This window comes from Hemibagrus wyckioides, linkage group LG04, assembly GCF_019097595.1.
Source record: "Hemibagrus wyckioides isolate EC202008001 linkage group LG04, SWU_Hwy_1.0, whole genome shotgun sequence".
NCBI classification, from domain to species: Eukaryota; Metazoa; Chordata; class Actinopteri; order Siluriformes; family Bagridae; genus Hemibagrus; species Hemibagrus wyckioides.
The window spans coordinates 5,531,199-5,555,553 of NC_080713.1; the positions used below are offsets into that span (position 1 = coordinate 5,531,199).

Genomic DNA, 24,355 nt, shown 5'->3' on the forward strand with positions numbered 1-24,355 from the left:
AAGTTTTTTATTTTATATCTGCAAATCCTCCCATTTGAGCACATTTTTCAATTTGTATTACATCACCATAATTATTACTTATTATTCATAATACTTAAATATTAATTTAAAACACTTATTGACAGGATTCAACATCCAGCCCTCGAATTGATTTTCTGTCTTGAATTTGTTAGCACTTTTCAATAAGCACATGAACTCAATAAACAAAAAGGTCAAAAAGCACTGGATATGCATAAGACTGAGACTAATTATACTGCTCCCATGATGAACAGCTGAATAAAACCGCCTAAGAATAACCAAAAATGAAATACATCATAATTAAACAGGAGCTGGACTGAAATATAATATATATGTTGCCTAAGAAGGATCCACTGTTGCTTTAAAATGGCTTATGCAAAATCCTTTATTGTTTGTGGATCAGGGAGGTGCTGAGGTGACATGATGGATATTATTTAATAAAGCATTAACACAAATTGATACATATTGCCACGAGGTAATATTTTGAGACCAAGTAGCCATAAAATGTATAATAACATCAGCCCATGATGTTAAATGTTGGCTCCCAGTAAATGGTTTGATGGAAATAGGTGAAAAAGGCTAATGGTATCTATGGATTAGTTTGCTTTTTACGACTATCTGATCCTGAAACCTTTATTTTGAGAGAAAAATTATTGTAGCTACAGTTTTTAACAGTCATTGAGTGATAAATGGACATACACCAACCAGGCATAACATTATGACCACGTCCCTAATATTGTGTTGGTCCCCCTTCTGACCTGTCATGCACTGTGTATTCTGACACCTTTCTATCAGAACCTGCATTAACTTCTTCAGTAATTTGAGCAACAGTAGCATCAATGAGTCTTGGCCGCCCATGACCCCTGTCGCCAGTTCACCACTGTTCCTTCCTTGGACCACTTTTGATAGATACTGACCACTGCAGACCGGGAACACCCCACAACAGCTGCAGTTTTGGAGATGCTCTGATCCAGTGGTCTAGCCATCACAATTTGGCCCTTCGTCAAACTCGCTCAAATCCTTACACTTGTCCATTTTTCCTGCTTCTAACACATCAACTTTGAGGACTAAATGTTCACATGCTGCCTAATATATCCCACCCACTAACAGGTGCCATGATGAGGAGATCATCAGTGGTATGCTTGATCGGTGTATATGTACATGGCAAAGAGCTATTTCCACCAGTCAGTTAAAAAACTCAGGGACGGCTTTTCTCTTTCTTTTTAATGAGCTTGGACTGGATACAGCTGACTGCACACAACCTGAGATCTGTCTTCCTTTAGTAGGTACATTTATGCTGAATATTCATTTCTATAAGTTGAACCCAAGGTCAATTTATGTTAGCCTGATTAAATATGAACGAGTTAACCATTCCAGCATAAAAAAAAAATTCCTGTCCCATGCCACATCTAGTATGAAGGATGTCACAGCTCATGATCTCGCAAATCCTGTTCTGTAGCTTCCTATAGCTTTTTATGTGACAATAAAAGGATTGTCAGGAGAAGCCATGCAAAGCGTTTAACAGGCTTTTCTCCTTCAGGCGTGGGTCGCAAAACGAACTGATACCTGGAGCAGAAACAGTTAGTGACTTGAAGGATGTAACTGCATCAGCCTTAAAGTCATAATGTGTAAAATGAAAAGCAGAACTAAAAAGTTTATATAAAATGCTCTTTTTCAGCAATATATTTTAATAGGTACACTATGTTGCCAAAAGTTTTGGGACATCCGCCTTTACATGCACATGAATGTAATATGGAGTTGGCCCGCCCTTTGCAGCTATAACAGCTTCAACTCTTCTAGGAAGGCTTTCCACAAGGTTTAGGAGTGTGTTCATGGGAATTTTTGACCATTTCTCTAGAAGCGCATTTGTGAGGTCAGACACTGATGTTGGACGAGAAGGTCTCTGCTCTAATTCATCCCAAAGGTGTTCTATCAGGTTGAGGTGCAGGCCAGTCAAGTTCCTCCACACCAAACTCACTCATCCATGTCTTTATGGACCTTGCTTTGTGCACTGGTGTGCAGTCATGTTGGAACAGGAAGGGGTCATCCCCAAACTGTTCCCACAAAGTTGGGAGCATGAAATTGTCTTGATATGCTGAAGCATTAAGAACTAAAGGGTCAAGCACAACCCCTGAAAAACAACACCTGAATTCACTGATTTGGAGGAGTGTCCCAAAAATCTATGTTTTTTATTTGTGTCCAGCAGAGGGCATGGTATGTGAGGTCACGCCGTACATGTGTGTATTTGCTTTTAACTCTATTTTTTTTTAACGCTATGTATTTGAGCTCACTAGAAAATCTACTGATCTTCCGTTCACAGAACTATCAGTACACACTAATCTTTTTTTTTTCTTCAATAAAGCTGTAATAAGCATAATAAATTATGTACGAAACTGTGCCCAACTCATTAGCTAAGTACACAAAAGTAAATTGGCTGAAGTGGATTTGTATTAAACATGTATAAGATTATAAAATGCACACCGCCATGATTTATGAGGACTTCAAAAAATGTGACTAACTGTCAAGTTAATTTACTTTACTCTCAGTGTTATTCATTCATCTTCGATAAAGACTTTATCCTGGTTAGGGTCACAGGGGATCGCCGGAGTTTGTCGTTGGAGCGCTCGGCTCAAAACAAGTCCATCACGTTTCATCGGTCACACCTATGGGCTGTTTAGAATCACTAATCCCTCTACTGGACACGGATTTGTACAAGAAGGAGTACTCAGGATCGAACCCCTAGGCCATGGAGCTGTGAGACGGTAATCCTCTCTAAATTTATCTTTCAGAAGATTAAAATACACCAACAGAAGTTTTCATTTTTGGCATCAGATTATGGATCAGATTATTATGGACCTACTTGGAGCAATGAGCATAGGAAAAATACTCAGATTGCTATAAATAGCTAAGAATTGAGTCTGGGGCTGGGGCTGATTTCTTTCTAGCCCAAACTGTAGATTCATTTATCCTGCTTTCAGTCAATGACAGCTGTGTCAGGTGTTTACAGAGTAACTCACCCCTTAGTAACTCAACCCTTAGATTTAATTGAAAATGGATCTTCACTGATCCATCCCTAACGAGTCATTAGCGGTGATTGAGTAGGTGCATGTGAAATCCAGTCATGAGGGCAATGAACATAGATGAGGTTTACACTATCATCCTTTTTTTTTTTTGCATAAAATGCCTTAAAAGGTGAAACTGAAAGTAAGCACACACTTTCTGATTAAAGCACAAATCACACAAAAGGACAAACAGCAGTTAAGAGAGTTTCTTTTTTGGTTTATAAGGGACTTTTCTGTCGACCTTTTCAGTTTGACATTTGAAGGAAACATGGCATGAACCCAGAAACACTTGAAAAACGAATGCAGTTGTCTTTAGCTGTGTGTTTGCTCCACATCATTCTTATTATGTCGTCAGTGAGACCTTACACAGCTATTGATAGAGATCGGATTTTAGCCTCCCATCTAATCAGCCGTCAGTGAACGCCACCCTCGGCATAACCGTCAGCATGACCCTCAGGACTAAACAAATGCACAACTACCAGCGGAAGCATTTAATCAGATCATTGCAAGTGGAGATCAATTTTTATTAGACAATCTTTTATTCCACATGGTAATAGAATAGTTGTGGTAAAAATGCTGTATTGTCCTGCTACAGCTAAAGAAAGAGAAGAACCATTAAACATTAACTGATAAATATTTAATTCACTGGTTTATTAGCCTGAAGTCATTTTAGATGAATTGTGACTGTGTCTTTAAAATGAATTGTACTGATATTTTATAATCTTATAACCTTGAAGCACCAGTGGCTGTCCGTAACAGAGGGCAGGTGATGTTGGGTAATCGATGATGATGATGATGATGATGATGTTTAATCAAAATTTGGTGACATTTTTTGTCATGGTTGGAAGTCTATAGACATTTTTCAGGCATCGACAAGTAAATAAAGAAGTTAGTCAAGGTGATTTAACTTGTGCTGTAATCCTGGAGACATTTAACCATCCATTCTAAAGGCTTTATCATTTCTATCCAGCATCTAATCTGATTTGACCTTCAGATCAAGAGAAAACTGTCTTCAAGATTATACCACAAGTCCATTCTCAATGCCTTGCTATTACCGTGGCTCTTTTTTTATTTTTGTAAAATTTAGATCTGGCGTTTTTGTCATCCCAGAGTGACACATCCTTTACATCCCATCCCTCCTAGAGGATTCAGCGTTCGGCTGATAGACAGGAACTGTCTGGTTCTGGAAGACCGGCTGAAGGAAAAGGCCCAACGTTCCAACCACACACACAATTACAAAGATCCAGAGAAACATCCGATCCACCACCATAGCGACGTACTTCCAGTCTTCAATAACCTGTGGAGAAAACAAGAGCAATATCATATTACCAGTAAAACCAATAGCTAGATGAGATATATTAACACAGTGATTCGGCTTTAATGCAATCTCTATCACTTCTCATGCTCACTTCAGCTCTCTTATAGTTGAACCCAGGTCTGTCTGTTTCCTAGCCATGTGCAGGTGTCAGTTACTTGACAGGCACATGAGATGAATTACTACTCTATGTAAAATAAATCAATTAAATAAATAAATTACTTAATTAATTAAATAAATTAGTATTATTATTATTATTATTATTATTATTATTACTATTATTATTATTATTATTATTATATAGAATTATTTTATTAATTAATTAATTAATTAATTAATTAATTAATTAATTAATTAAAAATAATAAACCACTGTACAGTTCATTTATACTTGGTTTAAAAATACAAAATGGGGGGAGCAATAAAACAGCTTTTTATTAAATTTTAGATTTGTTTTGCATGAACTAAAATGGGAAATAAATTATTTTTTACTCATCATTACTTGTATTTTTTAACAAATTTACATAACAATACACATTTGTTAGTATTTCCTCTTGTTTCCCTACACAATTTCTAGAATATTAGATATTTTGTATGTTTTTATATAGTTAATACATGCAATCTGGCACAACTTTACATTTTAAATGGTTGTTTAAAATTTTTTTAATTTCCAGAATGTTATTAAACTAGCAGAATATCTTTAAAATTCATCACTCTTTACCATCAACAACTTGCTGTTTTTTAAAGCAGGTAGTGATCCGTATTGGTAATACATCAGCAGCATTTATTTATTTATTTATTTATTTATTTATTTATTTATTTATTTATTGCTTGATTAAATGAACTTACACAGACCAAACAAGAATATCTCATTTAAACTGTATTGAGTCTGGGGGATGTGGTGAGTTCGGGTCCCAGGTACAGTACACCAAACTGCCTCTGTTGGGCCCTTGAGCAAGGCCTTTAACCCTCAATTGCTCAATTGAATATAGACAGAACTACATTGCAAGTCACTCTGGATAAAGGTATCTGCCAAATGCTATAAATGTACTTAATCACCGGTCTGTAGTGTTTTTGGCTCCATACATACATATATCTGGTATGTAGGCAAAAAGGCCACAAATTTTTGTGTATATGCAACTTGCAAGATGAAGGAAATAGTGCTTTGGTGGAGGATTAGGGGTAATTTAGCGATCGGTGCTATTACTGTTATACATATGAGGAAATTGCAGACCCAGTGTTTTTGCATTACAGTGTCAGTCAATACTCTCATTAACCACTAACTTGAAATATGTTAAACCTTTGTAATGAATCTGGAAAGGTTCACTGAGCTTGCAGGTCATTGTAGGAACATGCAAACCATGAGTATATAAGCAATCTGTGAGTCTATTTTATTAAAATAGAAAACTAATTTCATTACAGCTGACAACATTGGTTGTCGGGCATTGCTCAGAACAAGCTCAGAACCTTAACCACTCAAAAACCCCTGCACACCAGTGCAACCTAGACCATCCAATGTTATATATCTACATTCTAACAGAAAAGAATACAGATGTTACTTACACTCTGGTCATCATCATTTCCCATCATGTGGTCAGCAACATAACGAACTCCATCCACTGCTTCTTGAACATCAGCCCCCAGGTCTGATTGCCCTCCGCCTCCTCTCATGTCTCCCTGTTTGAAGGCATTGCCATTAGGCAGGAACTCTGTAGGCCGCTGATCACCTTTCCGGTAAAAGCTGCTCCCTTTGCTGTAAAAGTGTCCTGGTGAAGACAGCGCTGATGCTGAAGATGCAGCAAGCAAGACCGAGGCGGAGGAGGACATTCCCGACTTGCATGGAGCTCCACTCCTAAGCCCAAGCAGAGCTCTCTTATCTTTGAGATGTCTCCTCTGGCGTAACCTCTGTCGAGACGAGTTCCCTTCAGGCCTTCGCATGAAAAGCAACATGGGAAGTTTGTCCAGGAAGACCAGCTTCACCCATTTGGGCATGGTGTGAGTACTCGGGGATCGATGATGCACGTTGAGCACGCATACACTTGTGATGATGGAGAAGGTCACCAGAACCATGGTGAACATCAGGTACTTGCCAATTAGTGGGACATCCAGGGATGTAGGAGGTACAATTTTGGAGATCAGCAAGAGGAAGACCGTAAGGGCCAGGAGGACAGATATACACAGGGTCATCTTCTCACCACAATCAGAGGGTAAGTAGAAAACCAGGATGGCCAGAGAGGTGATCAACACACAGGGGATAATGAGGTTGATGGTGTAGAACAGAGGTTTTCGCTTGATGATGAAATCATACGTCAGGTCCACATAAGTCGGGTCCTGAGGGTTGACTGTCCTTCTTCCTGGCAGAGCTAAAATGTCCCACTCTCCACTAGGAGTGAAATCATCCATACTGGCCACTTCGGACTTTAGGACAAGATCGATCTCTGTGTGGTCGTACGTCCATGAGCGGAATTTTAGTGTGCAGTTCTGCTGGTCAAAGGGGAAGTGCTTGACCTCAATCTTGCAGGCGCTCTTGTAGATGGCGGGAGGAAGCCAGGCGATGCTGCCATTAAACAGTACGATGGCGTTGGTGAAGACTGTCACCTCATACGTGCCATCAGCACTGGAAAAGTTGTAATATTTCAGTAATTACTATTATCTGTTTGTTTTGTTCACTACTTCACAATCTCTTTTGGTTTTAAAGAAATGTGTAGCTGGATAAGAGTATCAGTATTCATGAAAAAAGAAACACAAAATTCATTTAAAAATTAAAATTAATTCTTAAAAGATAAAAATAAAAATATTTTTGTTTTGTATTCATAAAAAAAATATGTTTATATGTTTATATGTATTTATATGTTTCTAAAATGTATAAATAAATATATGATACTTAATTAAGTATGTACAGAATTGTCTAAATTATTGCTGAAATATCCTGTGCACTAAACTTACTTATTGTATAATACAATATCAGGTAGCCAGATGTGTCTGGAGGGAATTCGGAGCTTGTCGATTCCTTCGTATTCGGACGGATCCCATGACAGTCTGTAATCATTCCAGTTCTGAGAGAAGAAAAAAAAACTTTGTGGTGTTACAGTCTGTAATAATGGCTTTCCGGCAGTCAGACGGTACGTAATTACATGCTTCATTATCGCTTTAATAAGTCGTAGTGAAGGCGACTGATTGCTGCTCTGTTATTGGAGGGTCATGTCTATGGATATCTTCACGTTCAAGGGCATGGACACCGGAGCTGTGTTGCTTATTACTAGCTGATAATGGGTGTGTAATGGACTTGTCATGCTTACCTGTGTGAGCCAGACATTCGTCGTCATGATTTGCTCCCTCTCGTTCTGTATGGATTGGATAAACACACAAACCCTCAAATCAAGGCATTATCAGTAAACAGCTTCACGATTTTCTAGATAATTTTCTACTATGCAGCCTTTTATTTCAATTCTAATACTAAAGCAATGTGGGATTCCAAAGTCACAGTAGGCTTATATAGAGAAATATAGAGATGCACTATATTGCCAAAAGTTTTGGGACGTCTGCCTATTCATGCACATGAATGTAATATGGAGTTGGCCCGCCCTTTACAGCTATAACAGCTTCAATTCTTCTGGGAAGGCTTTATACAAAGTTTAGGAGTGTGTTTATGGGAATTTTTGACCATTCCTCAAGAAGTGCATTTGTGAGGTCAGGCACTGATGTTGGACGAGAAGGTCTGGCTCACAGTGTCTGCTCTAATTCATCCCAAAGGTGTTCTATCGGGTTGAGGTCAGGACTCTGTGAAGTTCCTCCACACCAAACTCGCTCATCTATGTCTTTATGGACCTTGCTTTGTGCACTGGTGTGCAGTCATGTTGGAACAGGAAGGGGTCATATCCAAACCGTTCCCTCAAAGTTGGGAGCAGGAAATTGTCCAAAATGTCTTGGTATGCTGAAGAGTTCCTTTCACTGGAACTAAGGGGCCAAGCCCAAGCCCTGAAAAACAACTCCTGAATTCAATGATTTCGAGGGGTGTCCCAAAACTTAATTTAATTTAGTGTAACTCTAAAGGTATTGGCACCCATCAAGAAAAATCTCGCTTTGCACTATTTCTGTAAAAAAAAAAAATGGTCTGTATTGTCAAAGGAGCTTGAAAAATTAAGCAAATGTATAAATAATTCAAGTGCCCAAGGTTTCTTTAAGCTTACAGCAAGGGTCTTTGTGTCATTGCTACTTGTTCATTAGATGCTTTTTTTAGATGTTTTTGCCTGATGGGTACAACCCTGTAAATCATAGCTGGAAACCCATCTCAGTGCTCACGTTACACTGTAGCTCCTTTAAACAAACACAGGTCACATTGGACACCTTACAGTAAAGTGAAGGAATCTAGACATGGGCAGTGTGTTTGGTGAACATGAAGAAACAAATCAGAAAGTTAATCTGTTTCATGACAATTAGATTCTCAGTTTTGTTCCTCACCACGCTGATGAGCTGTGCCAGAGAGACCTGCAGCTTCACGGTCACTCTTTCCGTTCTGTTCAGGGCAGGCCGGATGAGGTTGTTATAACGCTCTTTTGACAGGAGCCAGTTCATGAGACGCTCTTCAGAGTCTGCACAGGTGGCACCTGGAAAGCAGAAAAATCTAAAACTGACCTTTTTCTCACCTAATTTTTACTTATTTTCTTGGTCAGTACCATAAAATTAATTTTATCATTAAGAGTGGTTGACTAATATGGGTTTTGTGTAAGTGGGAACAAAATACACTTTGCATTAAGCAATGTTTGTTCAATCCATAAATAAAAAATAAATTGATATTAATAAGCAAAAATTAAATATTTTAACATTTTAATCCTTGGTGTAAATTATGACATCTCAGTTCTGAAAATTGAGTTAACAACCAAAAAATGTTCAGGTTGTTTATTTGTTAATGAATTTTTACTCTTTAATACCATTAAACCATTGGTTAATTATTTGTTTTATTTATTTAAAAAAAAAAAAATCAATACAGATGTTCTTTATATTTTTAAATGCTACTTATCTATTATTAACGTTTGTGACGTTTTGTTCATGCCAACTTATGTGTCCAATCATCTCAGTTAATTTCTGAGCCTTAATTTATTTTAGTTACATGATCTCTCTTTTTTTTTTTTTTGCTGTGTCTGATGAATATACGTTCCACTGGTTTAATCTCTCCCATAGCTCCTCTGCATGTCTAGACATCAGCAGCATGGAACATGTTTTATTACCCCGCTGGAAGACCTGCTGCTGACTTTGCAGCCTTATATCTAACGAATGATCAGTTCCTGAATCTACAATCAGTCAGCCATGTTTAAAATGCATGATTGTAGAGGAACACCACCAACAGAAGAGAAGGTAAAGTACATAACGCCCTGATGTTTAATTGTACTACATGCATTTTTAGCTCAAATGAATGTTAAATTCCTTCCAAATGAGTAATTTCAAATCATTTCTTTCAGCCGGAATTTTCCATATACGCTCAAGTTTGTGCTTTCCGTGCTCGTCTACTTCTGAATCTACTGTTAATGATGTGCTTGATGACTCTGGCCTTGAAGCATGAAGGATAGCTAATTGATACAAATAAGCTGTGACGCTGTTTAACATTGCATTAATTAGTGGTTGCCAGAGCCGTTCTTCGCCCTTGTGTTGCTGATTGAAGGAAGTGCAGAACACAGACAAATGAACACTAATACAACTCTAATAAACAAGGTAGTGAGGTGGCAGAACCTTGATTTGAACAGATGGTGAGCAGGAACAAGAGCCAATAAGCAATATACTCTGAACGATTGCTGAGCAATAACGTTGCCTTGGCTCAGGACTAACAGGGTCTAGGTTAGACTAGGTGTATATTATAGTGCACTTATATTACTATAACTTCTATATATGCGTCTTATTCACAGAGACTTTCTTGGACGTTTGGAGGACAAAGTTAGGGAGGCCGGGTTAAGATGGTTTGGACATGTTCAGAGGAGGGAGAGTGAGTATATTGGTAGGAGAATGTTGGACATGGAGCTGCCAGGCAGGAGGCAAAGAGGAAGGCCAAAGAGGAGGTATATGGATGGAATAAATGAGGATATGAAGCTAGTGGGTGCAAGAGGATGCAGAATATAGGGATAGGTGGAGAGAGATGATTCACTGTGGCCACCCCTGAAGGGAAAATGCCAAAAGAAGAAGATTCATGGGGACTTTCCACACAATCTAAGCCTAGAAATAAACAGAGCTGAAAAAAAAGTATCAACCACTGATATATTGACGTTTTTTTGTAAGGATTTGTAATATGGATGATCAGCGTACTTGCCCTCTTATTAAAAGGTTCCTTAGGTGCACAGGTTCTACTTGAAACCTTGTCTGGAAGGGAAGCACTGTTTCTGGTTCTATAGAGAATTTTTAAAGGTTCCCCCAGTGGAAAGGTGCAGGATGGTTTATATAGCTATCTGATTAATAGCACAGGAAAGTAAAAAAAACAACTCTGTAGCAGTTTGATCATAAGTGATAAATGGGGTTTGTTGAGAGTGTCATTACAGCACCCCGTACTTGATTATTTGCCTGTAACAGAATGTCCTGAAGTGAAATTGTGTACACTCACTACACTCTTACAAAAATATATTCAATTTAGAACTCTACTAGATTATATCTAGAACTCTTCTAACCTGTTATGAAACTTTATAAGATTTGATATCCATTGGTATGGTTGCACAAGTGACCATAGAACGCAAAACTAAAAGTAGTGTACAATGTGGTGGATAGGACTCTGCTTCTGACATATGGGACAAAAATTCAAACAACTGGTGCATAGAGAGTGTATGTGTGCTTCACTAATCATAACAGGCATAACATTATGACCACCTGCCTAATATTGAGTTGGTCCCTCTTTTGCTGCCAAAACAGCCCTGACCTGTCGAAGCGTGAACTCCACTAGATCCCTGAAGGTGTGCTGTGGTATCTGGTACCAAGATGTTAGCAGCAGACCCTCCATGGGCCCCACCTGGCAACTTACAGGATTCTTTTGATAGATACTGACCACTGCAGACCGGGAACACCCCACAAGAGCTGAAGTTCTGGAGATGCTCTGATCCAGTTGTCTAGCCATCACAATTTGGCCTTTCACTCAAATCCTTACGCTTGTCCATTTTTCCTGTTTCTAACATATTAACTTTGAGGACAACATTTTCACTTGCCTAATATATCCCACCCACTAACAGGTGCCATGATGAGGAGATAAATCAGTAAATTCTATAACAACCATGTAAGAACCTGAATAAAATAAAATAAAATTTTAAAATTTTAATCTCATCCTGTAGTGTTGACAGACTTTAGACCACTGGCTGAGATTCAGTTTCTTTAATCTACCCTTCTGCTGCCCAGTGTTACCTTGAATGACACAGGCAACGATGGGGATTTCTTTTCCCAGTCATTTGATACACTTGGGTCCTATATAATACTCTAGTGCTTTGAACAGCACACGATAACAGATGTCATGTCCCCAGAGCACCAGGCAGTTCTCTTTTACTGGAAGCTGCACAGTGTGACATAAGATATCTGAGAGTTAATAACAACATCATCAGAGTTTTATGTAAGTTGTTTATGTAAGTTGTATAATTGTTTTGCTAAGAGTGACAAGAAGCTGGTACAGCTTCTACCAAAACACAGTGTATAAAGTCTTTAAAATCTTTCCCCTACCTCAACTTAAATCATCCAAAATGTCAGGTAACACTCATTCATCTAGTATAGTATGTTTCAATAAAAGGGTCTCACATTCTTGTAACTTATACTCTATAGTGGGCTTATACTCCGTTATGTAAGGAATAAATACCTGACCTGGGTGTGCTGTTATAAGAGAATAATCAATAGATAGGTTAGTGTGATGTAGGCCTGAGATGATGCAGAGTTGAAGCATCACTCTGAAGCTGATTTTTCTCCAGTATGTCTCAAAATGTTTTGTTTGTATTTTTGTAGTAAAATAAAATGATTGACAGTTAATTGCAAGTTGGATGTGAATCATATGCACACACACACACACACACACACATATATATGCATTCAGCATATATATATATATATATATATATATATATATATATATATATATATATATAGTCAGTGTGTGTATGCAGCATTTGTGATTCTCTGAATGTATATGTGAACACACACACCCACACACCCACACACACACACACACATATATATACATATATACACACACACACATATATATATATATATATATATATATATATATATATATATATATATATATATATATATATACATACAGTCAGTGTGTGTATGCAGTATGCGCTATTCTCTGCATGTATATGTGATCACACACACACACACACACATATATATGCATTCAATATATGTATATATACCGTCAGTGTGTGTATGCAGTACGAGCTATTCCCTGCATGTATGTGATCACACACACACACGCACACACACACGTGTGTGTGTGTGTGTGTGTATACATACATAATTCTCTGCATGCATAGCATGTATATATATATATATATATATATATATATATATATATATATATATGTGTGTGTGTGTGTGTGTGTGTGTGTGTGTGTGTGTGTGAACTTATGAACTCATGAACGCATTAATGAATGGATGGATGGATGGATGGATGGATGCCCTGTGTGTGGAAAAATTAACATGGAAATGAATGAGTAACGCGGAAAGCATCGTATCCAAAACGAACGCATATCATGCTGAATAATATATTAATACATGCTGAAGGAACTCCGACAGATGAACTTTAACTAAAAACGTTAACTACTAGATTACCTACCGGAAGTTATTGAACTCCTCAGGATTTTTTTTTTGGCGTGTTCGGAAAGTTTTGCTACACACTAAAGCGTGCTCGGAGAGGAGAATGGAGCGGATTTGTACTTACTCTGGATGAAGGTAAACGCGTAAAGGAGGGTGCCGAGGGTCCGTGTCATTGTCGACGCCGCGTTGTCCGTGCGCGCTCCCTTCATTCACTCCCATCACGCGCTTACACGCAGCGGGGACGCGCCTTATCTTCAGCGGACGGACCTCCACACAAAACCCCCCACTGTCGGTGTGGATCCACAGTGTGGGAGCTGCGGTTTTTCCCCTCACTAATAATATACAGCAGCCCTGCTCTCGTGCTCCTCTCGTGCGCTTCTGCTCCTCTCCTCCTCATTTGCTCCTCTACATGCGCTCCAGCTGCTCTCCTGTGCTTCTGCTCCTCTCCTCACCTTATTTTTATTTCTTAATTCATCACTTTCTTTTCTTTTCCCCCTGTTCTTTTCTGAATATAGCAAGCATACCCTTCCTAAACATTTTTTTTCTTTACAGCTAACATTTTATCATTTGGTGTTGAATCTATAATGAACTCAGATGTTGAGATAATTTATGAGTTGCTCAAGTTACACAACTCCAACTGACTGTATATGGCTGAAGAAAGGACATTATTTATAATCACACCCTCTGGTGTTTATAACAATTTATAATCACACTCTGTGGTGTTTATAACAATTTATAATCACACTCTGTGGTGTTTATAACAATTTATAATCACACCCTCTGGTGTTTATAACAATTTATAATCACACTCCCCGGTGTCACAGAAATGAGGATGAGGTTCCCTTTTGAGTCTGGTTCCTCTCAAGGTTTCTTCCTCTTACCGTCTAAGGAGGTTTTTCCTCACCACAGTCGCCTCAGGCTTGCTCACTAGGGATATATATATATATATATATAAAAATATGAACAAATATATATAACATAAATATAAATAAATTTAAGTGTATTTAATCTTGAACTTTTTGTACTATATTTCTTATGTTCTTTAAGGCTGCTTTGAGACAATGTCCATTGTTCAAATCCCTATACAAATTAAATTTAATTGAAAAATCTATCTATCTGTCTATCTATCTATCTGTCTATCTATCTATCTATCTATCTATCTATCTATCTATCTATCTATCTATCTATCTATCTATCTATCTATCTATCTATCTATCTATCTATCTATCCATCCATCTGTGAGCTGAACTCTACATAACACTCTGTTTCCTCTGGGTCATTATGTAACCACTTAGAAGTTATTGTGGCTGGCCGTATTGAGCTTCTGAGTGTCTAGAGGCTTGTTCCACACTTTGTGGTGAGAGGTGATGGAGAGGGCACAGTTCAGGATGAGAGGTCAAGGGATGTGACCACTACTGATCTGACCTTTGGTCTAAGTCAGTTATGTATCCTTGTGTCTAAATAACCAATTTGTAAAAATGTACATTTTAAATTTTCAACAATTTTTTTTCTTGTAACAATATCTATATCTATTTCAAATCCATGTCCTAATAAGCATAAACTTTATCACTGCTGTGTCTCTAGTAGTGTGTGTCGTGTGGTTGTACAGTATACAGATATTAAAATAATTAATTAATTAGTTAGTTAATATTTCTTCTAGGAACTAAAATTGTTCGTATGAAACTGCAGACATGTCTGACTGCACAAGCCATAGGACTGGAATCACACACACACACACACCCACACCCACACACACACACACACACACACACCCACACACACCCACACACACACACACAGATCTGTGTGGTGTATATGTTTCAAGAGTGAATGTACTGTAAGAGATAAGGTTAGAAGGAGACATATTGGACATGAGGGTTAATTCACTCGATACTCAACTCGGATACACAAAATCCAACTAAAACCACGAGACCTTTGTGTCCTTCCCTGACAACACAGCCACCCAGATACTCTCTCTCCATGCCACTACTCACCTAATCACAGCTAATTATCTCCTCTCTCCTTCTCCATCTCCTGTTGCACTTCTCTGCTCTCCCATTAGCTTCCCCGTGTCCTCCATATGAGACTGATAATTAAAGGTTCACAGTTGGTCAGTCGCACGGTCCAGCATGTAATGGATTATATACATTAGAGATTTAACTACATGTGAGCTACAAGAGTCTCACAGAGACAGATTTGGATGGAGGATTTACCGTAAATATAAGCATTTATTTATTTATTAGATTTGAGATTGTAGGAGAATGTTTAAGTTGTTTTTACAAGATTTCATGGTGTGTGATTTGAAATAAAATCTCTGTCTAAATAAAGTCATGCCTTAAGCAAAGAGACAGTTTCTTGCTGGTTTACTAACCACATTGAGCTAAAAACTCCAGCTATATTTACAGAACTTGTGTTAGCACTGATTTTTGTTCTACTCACGTGTACACCGATCAGGCATAACATTATGAGCACCTGCCTAATATTGTGTTGTTCCCCGTTTTGCTGTCAAAACAGCCCTGACCCTTCATGCACCGTGTATTCTGATACCTTTCTATCAGAACCAGCATTAACATCTTCAGCAGTTTGAGCAACAGTAGCTCATCTGTTGGATCGGATCACACGGGCCAGCCTTCGCTACCCACGTGCTTCATTGAGCCATGGCATTGTCTCCGATTCACAATTCTTCCTTCCTTGGACCACTTTTGATAGATACTGACCACTGCAGACCGGGAACACCCCACAGTGTTATTCACATCACCTCTCAGTGTTCATAGGAAAAAGGAACTAACTCTTTATAAACTAACAAAAACATTACTTACTTTTGTCTTTCTCAGCTAAGCACACTTATTTTTTCTTTCTTCATTCCTATACTAAATCAGTTGACCTCGGTTAGCTGCACCCTCTGTTCTGAACAAGACACAAGAAATCTACTTTCTTGCTACATCAGCTATACATTTTTTCCATCACAATGTGCCAGATGAAGCCTATTCACGGAGGTTTAAATAGGTAAGTTTATGTATATATAAATATACTCACATGTGATTTGTCATGGTACACGCCCATTTTTAGCACTATCTGGATTCTCATGAATTTCTCATTTCTTATAAAAACTCCTGCAATTGCAATTCTACTGAAGTAGAAACGTCCACAGCCTCTGGATCTAACTCTTCAGTGTCTACATCCTGCTTTCTCTCCCCAGCTTTTATTGCCACACAATTTAAAGTCATACCCCGGAGCAAATCAGTGTGTGTCAACGCCACAGATTTACTGTCTCAGACTGTATACTCTCGGCTCCACATCCTGAAGGGACCATTGATTGCTAACAACTGGAGAGTCATGTGTGTTCAGGCTAGAATGCTGTGAACACAGTGAAGATCTGCTGAATGTGCACGTCTCCCTGCCGGTGTAAAGAGTGAAAGGAGACGGACTGATGTTTGATTTAATTCAATTCATACTGTATAGTGTATACCAGGGGTCTCCAACAGGTCGCTCTGAGTAGCTCGTCTAAAGGTTCATAGAATATGTACAAATGAATAAAATCAAATTAACTCAATAAACCCGCGCCCCTTTCCAGTGTACCGAAACCTGGCTCCCTGGACAATTCCTACTCCTCCATGGGTACACATGCATCCCACAATTTAATCTAGTCGTTTTCACACACCGATAGCAGCATGGAAGCGTTATATGAAACTATAAGCACAAATTGAAGTAGTTTGGATTAAGGATAAAGAAAACACAAGGCAGATCCATTCAGCTTGGAAGCTGCTGGGGATTCTAGAGCATTAGGAATAAAGCGATGCTGAAAAGTAAAACCGGTGAATTAATCTATCCTGCTACACAAGTATTCCTTATTAGTGCTGGAGAGTAAAAGACTCTCATACTAATATTTCCCATTGCACATGCATATGAATGGCAAAATGGTCTCTGTTTTAAAAATGAATATTGCCTTCGATATTAAAGGTGTTTCCTTTTTTTTTATGAGTCTTTTTCTGCCTTCCTAAGGCTATTAGAGTATGTGCCAGGAGACTTTAAAGTAATAATTTGCTGATAAATATCAAATCATTGTGAATGAATGAAATCTGACGCTAATAAATGTGAATAAAGTTCACACAAAAATAGCTTATTCACCTGGTTTGGTTTATGGCAATAAGCTATGTAAATATAATATGAGTAGCTCTGGGCCACGATCATTTTGTCAGAGTAGCTTTAAGTGGAAAAAAGGTTAGAGACACTCCTGGTGTATACTAATAAATACTGAGGTAGTAAACATGGAAATGGGAATGAACAGTGGAAGGAATTAGGAAACATGCTTGTGCCATGGTTTGGCTTTGAGGTGCTTTTCTGCTCGACAGAGTGGTTATACGCGCTAAACATTACAGAACATAGAGATGCCAGTCACGGACGGGTGTCGCACTCATTCTGTGTCAAACTGAAAGTCTCAGGAGATCACCCGTTTCTGAAATCAGCCCAACAATCACTTCGGAATTTTGATATAAACATTAACAAACCCATATACCTGTGATTTTATGCATGGTGTTACTACATGATTGGCAGATTGCAAGTGTACATTTGATCTGTGGTGGTTATGAGAAGAAAACAGAATTGCTACTGTGGCAGAGCTGTAATTCCATGATGCTGTTCTAGGGGAGATATATCAGCCAGGCAGTTCATTAGCTCAAGTGCTTGGCTGTTATGGCAGAGAGGCAGCAGAAAGTGGTAGCGAGGTATTGATTGTTCTCTGAGTAGCCGCAGAGTGGCCAGTGAAGGAAAAAAAGGGATGTGCACATGTGTTAAGGTGAAAAAATACTAGTGTTCCTGACTGATGAGTACTAAATTGCAGATGAACTGTGCACACAGATAGCAGCCATTTTGTATACGATTTACAAAGAATTCTGTGACATTCAAAGAAGAGGAAGAGATCGTAGACATTAGTTTGTCGTCTGTTATTGATGTATACGGTGACTAGCATGGGTACCTGTGTGCAAGTTTCACATGAGTTCAATGCAAATACACTTGTCCCAGGAAGGACTATGTACTTATGTGATAATGTCCTGGACTTGTATGATAATGAGACTATCAGAAACAGAATCTTTCAGGATTTGTTAAAAAAAATATCCCAAATTTTGAACATCCCATAGAAAAATGGTTAATGAAAAAACAAGGAAAGCAAATAGCAACCACAAGCAACAAAGAGTGCAGGTCAGGAGGTCACTTGTGAAGGTATTGGACTACTGGTCAGAAGGTCATGAATCCCAGCACTTTTAAACTGCCACTGTTGCACCCTTGGGCAAGACCCTAAACCTTCAACTGCTCGGTTTTTACTACTGTACATTTCTCTGGATAAGAGTGGCTTCCAAATGTCTTAAATGTAATCAGAAATACAACCAAGAGACCAAAGGAAACTCGGAAAGAACCTGGGCTGTATGGAAGTGAGGGGAAAAAACATGGTTCTCTGGAAGGATGAGACCAAAACATTTTGACAATATTTTTGGCACAAGGTTTAGTATAAAATCCAAGACTGCTTATAACCAAGTGAACACCATTCCCACAGTGAAGCATGGTTATGGAAGCAGTGTTCTGTTACAATGGGAAAACTGCTTGGGTTGAATGCAAGATGGATGAAGTGCAACCCTAGAAGAGTACTTGTTCCAGGCTCCATGGCATAGAATGCTGGAAATACCATGCTAGTTGTTTGATTGACAAGTTCAATGCTTTATCAAAAACCTGCAAACAACCCCAACTTGGCATAAGTCCTTCCAAACCCCACTTCCTTTTGGCCTGTGATGACTCAACAATTAAGGCTGTGGGTTACTGATGAGGAGGTCAGGGTTCAAGCCTTCAGCACACCCAAGCTGTTTGAACCTTGAGCAAGACCTTTGACCCTACCTGCTGTAGGAAGCCCTTATCATGCCTGACCCTGTGCTCTGACCAAAACTTCCTAACAAACCAGGGCATGTAAATTTAACAATTTCACAATACTGCAATGTATTTGTGACTGGATTCATTTCAACATAAGTGTCTGATGATTCGGATATATTTCCATGATGCTAATCTAGCAGCTGTAATGCTCCCTTACTTGTTAGCCGTGTTGCTCCAATGCAAAATCCTCAAGGAGCAAACTCATATAGGTTTTTCAGTAGCTTAGTGTGAATTTATGTAGCTTTCAATAGCTGTTAATACCTTCAGTAAAAAACAGTCCATCAACACTAGGGTTAAATGGTTGAAGGTCCACAATGGCTCAATAACTGATCAATATCTATACAAAACAGACCTAAATCAATCATTAATCACGGTGGAGAGATACCGAGGATCCGGACTCGTTATAAATCATGTATCAAATAGAAAAAAAGTTACTTTTTACTTTTACTTTTTATATATCATTTTTATCCTCGTATTAATCAAACAAATGTTAATCTGTGCGAGGTTAGTTAGCTTAGTTCTGTAAATTCTACATTTCTTTTCTTAATAATATTTGTAAGAGTCAGGCTGTAAAATTGAACCGATTTTAATCTTCTGTACGTTCGGCTAAATGTATATTATGCATTATGAGGTTTATGATAATAAGCCATAGCCATCTAAATGATAATGAAAACCACTGAGCTGAACACAGCGACTTTATGGAGGATTTTATTGCTCAGCCCACTGATAAAAAATAATAATAAAGGCTCCGCTAAGCTTCTATGATGCATTAAGGACTCACCTAGTAGGCATTTTAATTAAAATGTTTCATTCATATTAGCAGTTTCAATTTCTAATTCTAACAATAAAAGTTTTATTTGATATTTAGATTCATAAAGGATAGTTTGGTGTAGTGGCAATAAATGTATCGAGTCGAGTTTTATAAGGCTTTTTGATACAAATGAAAAATGTAAAAATCTGTTTTATGCTTGGGGTGATGTTAGGGGAAAGGTGGAGCTTCTTTCATGGAATCCAAATGCAAAAGTTTTGCATGCTTTATGCTTTCGATGAAAAACTAAAAAGTATTCTGTATAATGGATCATTATTTGCGAAAGGTGCTTGGACCCCCGCAGATTGCCGCTTTCTGCTATGTTTGTTGAATGTAAGATACTTAAACTTTTACGTCATTAAAAGAATTAAAAATGGAATATATTCACTTTATATTTAAATCCGATAAGCTCTCAGGATCAATAATCTATCTATCTATCTATCTATCTATCTATCTATCTATCTATCTATCTATCTATCTATCTATCTATCTATCTATCTATCTATCTATCTATCTATCTATCTATCTATCTATCTATCTATCTATCTATTAGTCATAATACACTATGAAGTTGTGTTAAAAATAATGGCCCTCGGGTGTGTTATGTAGGATATTGTTTCCAGTTTCGTGTGAAGTAAACAAATACCCACTTGGGGCTTGGTTTACAAGGCACTGAACAAATGCAATTACATCTTATCAAACATCACAGTAGGAAAACCGATCGATTTTTGGCTTAACAGGGGGAATGGGTGGGTGGGTTGGGATTTTGGGGGTGAGTGGGAGGGGAAATTACTATACATTACTCAGTGACTACAAAAAACACTACAGGGAAGGTACATAGCTATAAGAGTGAGAATAGAGTATCTTATGCATTTTATGACCCTTTATTTTAAGTATCACTCCCAAACTTTCTTCCTTTTTTTTATTTTAGTGTTGTGACAAATTTTATAACACAACAGCACTTTGGAATTCTCAAATCGGATTGGTCAGAAGGTGTTGATTACTTTTCCATAACAAATAACATCAGCTATAATCTATAATAATATCAGCTCTGAAATTAATTCAAGCTGCAAATCTCAGGTTTATGTTTATGTGCTCATTCAAATACATTATTGTTTCTATAGCAACTTATACACGGACTTGTATGGCGATTTCTTGTACTATAATCCATGTTTAAATGTTTATTGATTAAGAAACATATTATTTATCAAAGAAAACGTGTGGAAGGAGTCTCCAGTGTTAGTGCTGTGTAACAGTCTGTAAGTCTTCAGGACAGAGGACTTTTTGGTTTCTTTAAAGCTTTTCAGGGAACAGAACAGCTTGTAAGAACTTACATACATTAAAGGGAAAGAGTATAACATCATCATTACTGAATAAAAATCTTATTTCTTGCTGTGGTATAAGAAGAATAAAACAATTACAGGTAATACTATGTAGCCTCATGAGTAGCTCCACTTTGTACTCAACTGCATTGCTCTACACCTTCACTGATTATTTTCCTATAACAACACACCCCATAATGTTTTATTCCTTACTTAGTAGTTCTATAGGTTTGTATAGGTTTGGCAGAATGACAAGATTTGATTATCTGGATGTTGTCCATAGAATTCCTCTTCCTAGAATTAAAAAAAAAGGTCCTGGGTTACTTAATGAAATGAAAGCGCTAAATGCCAACCACTATAAGAAAAAAAAATCATAAATTTAATTAGCTGATAACTTTTAATTGATAGGTTCTACAATCTGTCATTTATTTATAAGGGATGCAGCAACTAGCTGGCCAAACATGGTCTCGTAATTTTACATTCATATCAATTATTTCTAACTAACTAACTCTCTAACTAAATGGTTAAGGTTATAGAATGTAATGAAATTCATAGAAAGTGCTCGTTCTGCTTAAAAGTTCTAGTGAGATCATGCTGGCTTGTCCAGTGTCAATTCAACCTCTTTTTGACATAAAATTGTTTTTAAGCTTCATCCAAAACTGCGAGACGTAACCTCTTTACTCCGTCCTGTCACTTCTCGGTCTATCAGTCGTCCATGATTTTAACCGGATTATTCAGTCCACCCTTTGGATTCCAGATGGCCAAACCTGTGTAGTCTCGTCCGCACCTATACAGCCTCGTCTTCACGCTCTACCTAAAGCAAAGGTGGCAAATTATCACGCTGTGACTCTCAGTACAAACAACATATGTTTCTACACTTGCATCACTGGTGAGGAAGAAAAACTTCCTTTCTTGGCTGAAGACTGAAAGTCTGGAAGAGAAATGAATGCCTTCAAGGTTATGATGATGCAGCAGTACAAGTAAATAATTCCAATCAAACTATTGGCAGTACATGTATCTGGACATTTGTATCACTTGCGAGGTGCAGAAATGTATGAAATCTGTAACAAAGCAAATCCATTAAACACAGAGTGACCTTACAGACCATTTCATGGAGACCTGCATTTTGTATTGGCTTATAAGCGATTCTGACCTCCGCGTGAATGTGAAGGAGGCACTGACCTGTTAAGACAAAGTAAAATACCAATGGCAAAGAGCTGATTTTAAATAGCCTTTATTTGTCACATATACTTGAATGCACAGTGAAATTCTTTCTTACCATATCCCATCCTTGGAGGGTTTGAGTCAGAGCGCAGGGTCAGCCATGATGCAGCACCCCAGGAGCAGGGGGGATTGGGGGCCTTGCTTAAGGGCCCAATAACCCAGAGCCTTAAACACTTGAGCTACCACTGCCCTATAGTCCATAAACATAACTGTGTAGCAAACTTCACTCTCATGTAAACAACAGACAGTCCTCAGGCTGCAAAGTCACAAACTTCTCATCACACTAGTTGTACAGTTTAATCCTCCATGATTTTGCATCAACCGATTTTACATAAAGTGTGGTCAGTTTATTGGATCTCACTCTTCCCTGTTTCCCTTTTCTCTTACTCTGCCCCCCCCCCCTCTCTCTGTCTCTTTCTGATTCATCTTCACAGCCCTTTGCCAATAATGCCAGCACTATCCTGACTAAGCACTACAGCCATCCTCTCTCATCTCCCCTCGCCTGAACCGGCTCTTTAGCCATGCGTGATTTAGGCTGCCTCTGTCCTCTTAGCTAATTGATTTAAGCCAAGCCCGCTTTCCTCATTGTCGGCTTGTCAGGACCCACGCAGGCCCCATAAACTGCATTACCCTCGTGACTGATGGATTGGCAGAGCAGCTGCCAGCATCAGACCCGCACACTCATAGGTTCACTCGTATTAAATCTATAAAAACTCACAAAGAAACTCTCTCTCACACACAGAATGTATACAGTCACACATCTGATGGCTATCGTCAGCTGGTGAGGTAAATAGACTCTGGCAGAGGATTTGATTAGACTGCTGTTTACATGGTTAGGGAGGATGGAGAGAAACAAAAGCCAGTGTCTGCTGCTGATGTACTGATAACCATCATCCAATTACGCAGCCCCAGCACAGTCCATTATTCTATTACACTCTGAGATACATGCAGCTCAACCTACATGGTGCCCTAAAATGATAACCCTCTTGCATAGAATATAGGAGATGCCATTGAGATGTAAAAAGCATTTAACAGTCTTCATGCACTGATTTATTTAAGAGCCTGTTTGGCACTGCATGAGTAAACAAGGGTATCAAACGCTCTTATATTTGAGGATTTTTCCAAATGTGTAATATAAAATTCTGGAATTAAACAACGTTCCAATCTGGTGTGTTATTTTTTGCCTTAAACTTCTTGTATCATAAAAGGAGTGAAGCTGAACAGACTGGAAAACATGGATTCGTCAAGGAGCTTGTAGGTTACTATTAAAGTGACAGCTTACAAAGGCATGTAAAGACATATAATGAACACACTGATAGCATTAGATGGTATTACACCAGACAGCTACTGTGGTTAATGCTATACTACTACCACAGAAGATCTCCTTTGATGATATGTAATGTGATTTGCATCATTTATGAAGAACATATTAGATATAAAACACCCTAGCATAAGCTTTTTAAAAAATCTAGTCCTTGGCTTACTGTATGTTGAATCTTTAGTTATAATCGATTGTATTTTGCTCACTGTTCCACCCCTAAGCTAAATATTATACTATGTATAAATAAGATTCACATAGAAATCTATATTAATGTCCCACCTTTCTGTTATTTCGCTGCTTTAGAAGCCTACATTTACTTCCAGCATTAAATTCATGAGTTGTTATCATAGCATGTTGTTTCACTATGGAATTAGCATAGCGGTTGATGCTAAGCTGAAGTACAATGTACATACAAAATCATTTCTCAGTAATTTACCAAACATTCTGAGGTAAATGTTGATGTTCCTGATATTCCTGATTTGGTCTGACCCTGTGTTTCTATTAAAAACCTAACAACAACGTGTGCTAGCTAAGTAAATATTTTGAGTTAGCGTTAATTATTAGCATGCTCATGCTTGGCACCATGTTTCTC

General features: G+C 38.1%; 1 protein-coding gene across 4 annotated transcripts; it reads right to left on the bottom strand.

Moving 5' to 3' along the window:
• Positions 1-3,178: 3,178 nt before the first annotated feature.
• On the bottom strand, positions 3,179-16,340 carry chrnb4 (cholinergic receptor, nicotinic, beta 4 (neuronal)). 4 transcript variants are annotated; one of them, XM_058387061.1, is made up of 6 exons: positions 16,206-16,340; positions 8,856-9,001; positions 7,694-7,738; positions 7,341-7,450; positions 5,958-7,011; positions 3,182-4,377 (listed from the first exon to the last, which is right to left on the bottom strand). In XM_058387061.1, exons 2-6 carry the CDS (start codon positions 8,967-8,969, stop codon positions 4,204-4,206), a joined length of 1,497 nt encoding a protein of 498 aa, XP_058243044.1. In that variant the 5' UTR covers positions 8,970-9,001; positions 16,206-16,340; the 3' UTR covers positions 3,182-4,203. The 4 variants fall into 4 exon arrangements, with proteins under 4 accessions (XP_058243042.1, XP_058243044.1, XP_058243041.1 ...); XM_058387058.1 differs by lacking the exon at positions 16,206-16,340 and adding an exon at positions 13,294-13,618; XM_058387062.1 differs by lacking the exon at positions 16,206-16,340 and adding an exon at positions 13,189-13,304.
• Between the last annotated feature and the right edge of the window lie 8,015 nt (positions 16,341-24,355).

Bases quoted from the DNA above. Each gene is read 5' to 3' on its own strand.
- chrnb4 (XM_058387058.1), bottom strand. From the start codon at position 13,378: ATGAAGGGAGCGCGCACGGACAACGCGGCGTCGACAATGACACGGACC. The intron at 7,739-8,855 runs GTGAGGAACAAA...CAATCCATACAG, and splicing joins TGGCACAGCTCATCAGCGTG to AACGAGAGGGAGCAAATCAT. The intron at 4,378-5,957 runs GTAAGTAACATC...TTTTCTCCACAG, and splicing joins GAAATGATGATGACCAGAGT to GTTATTGAAGACTGGAAGTA.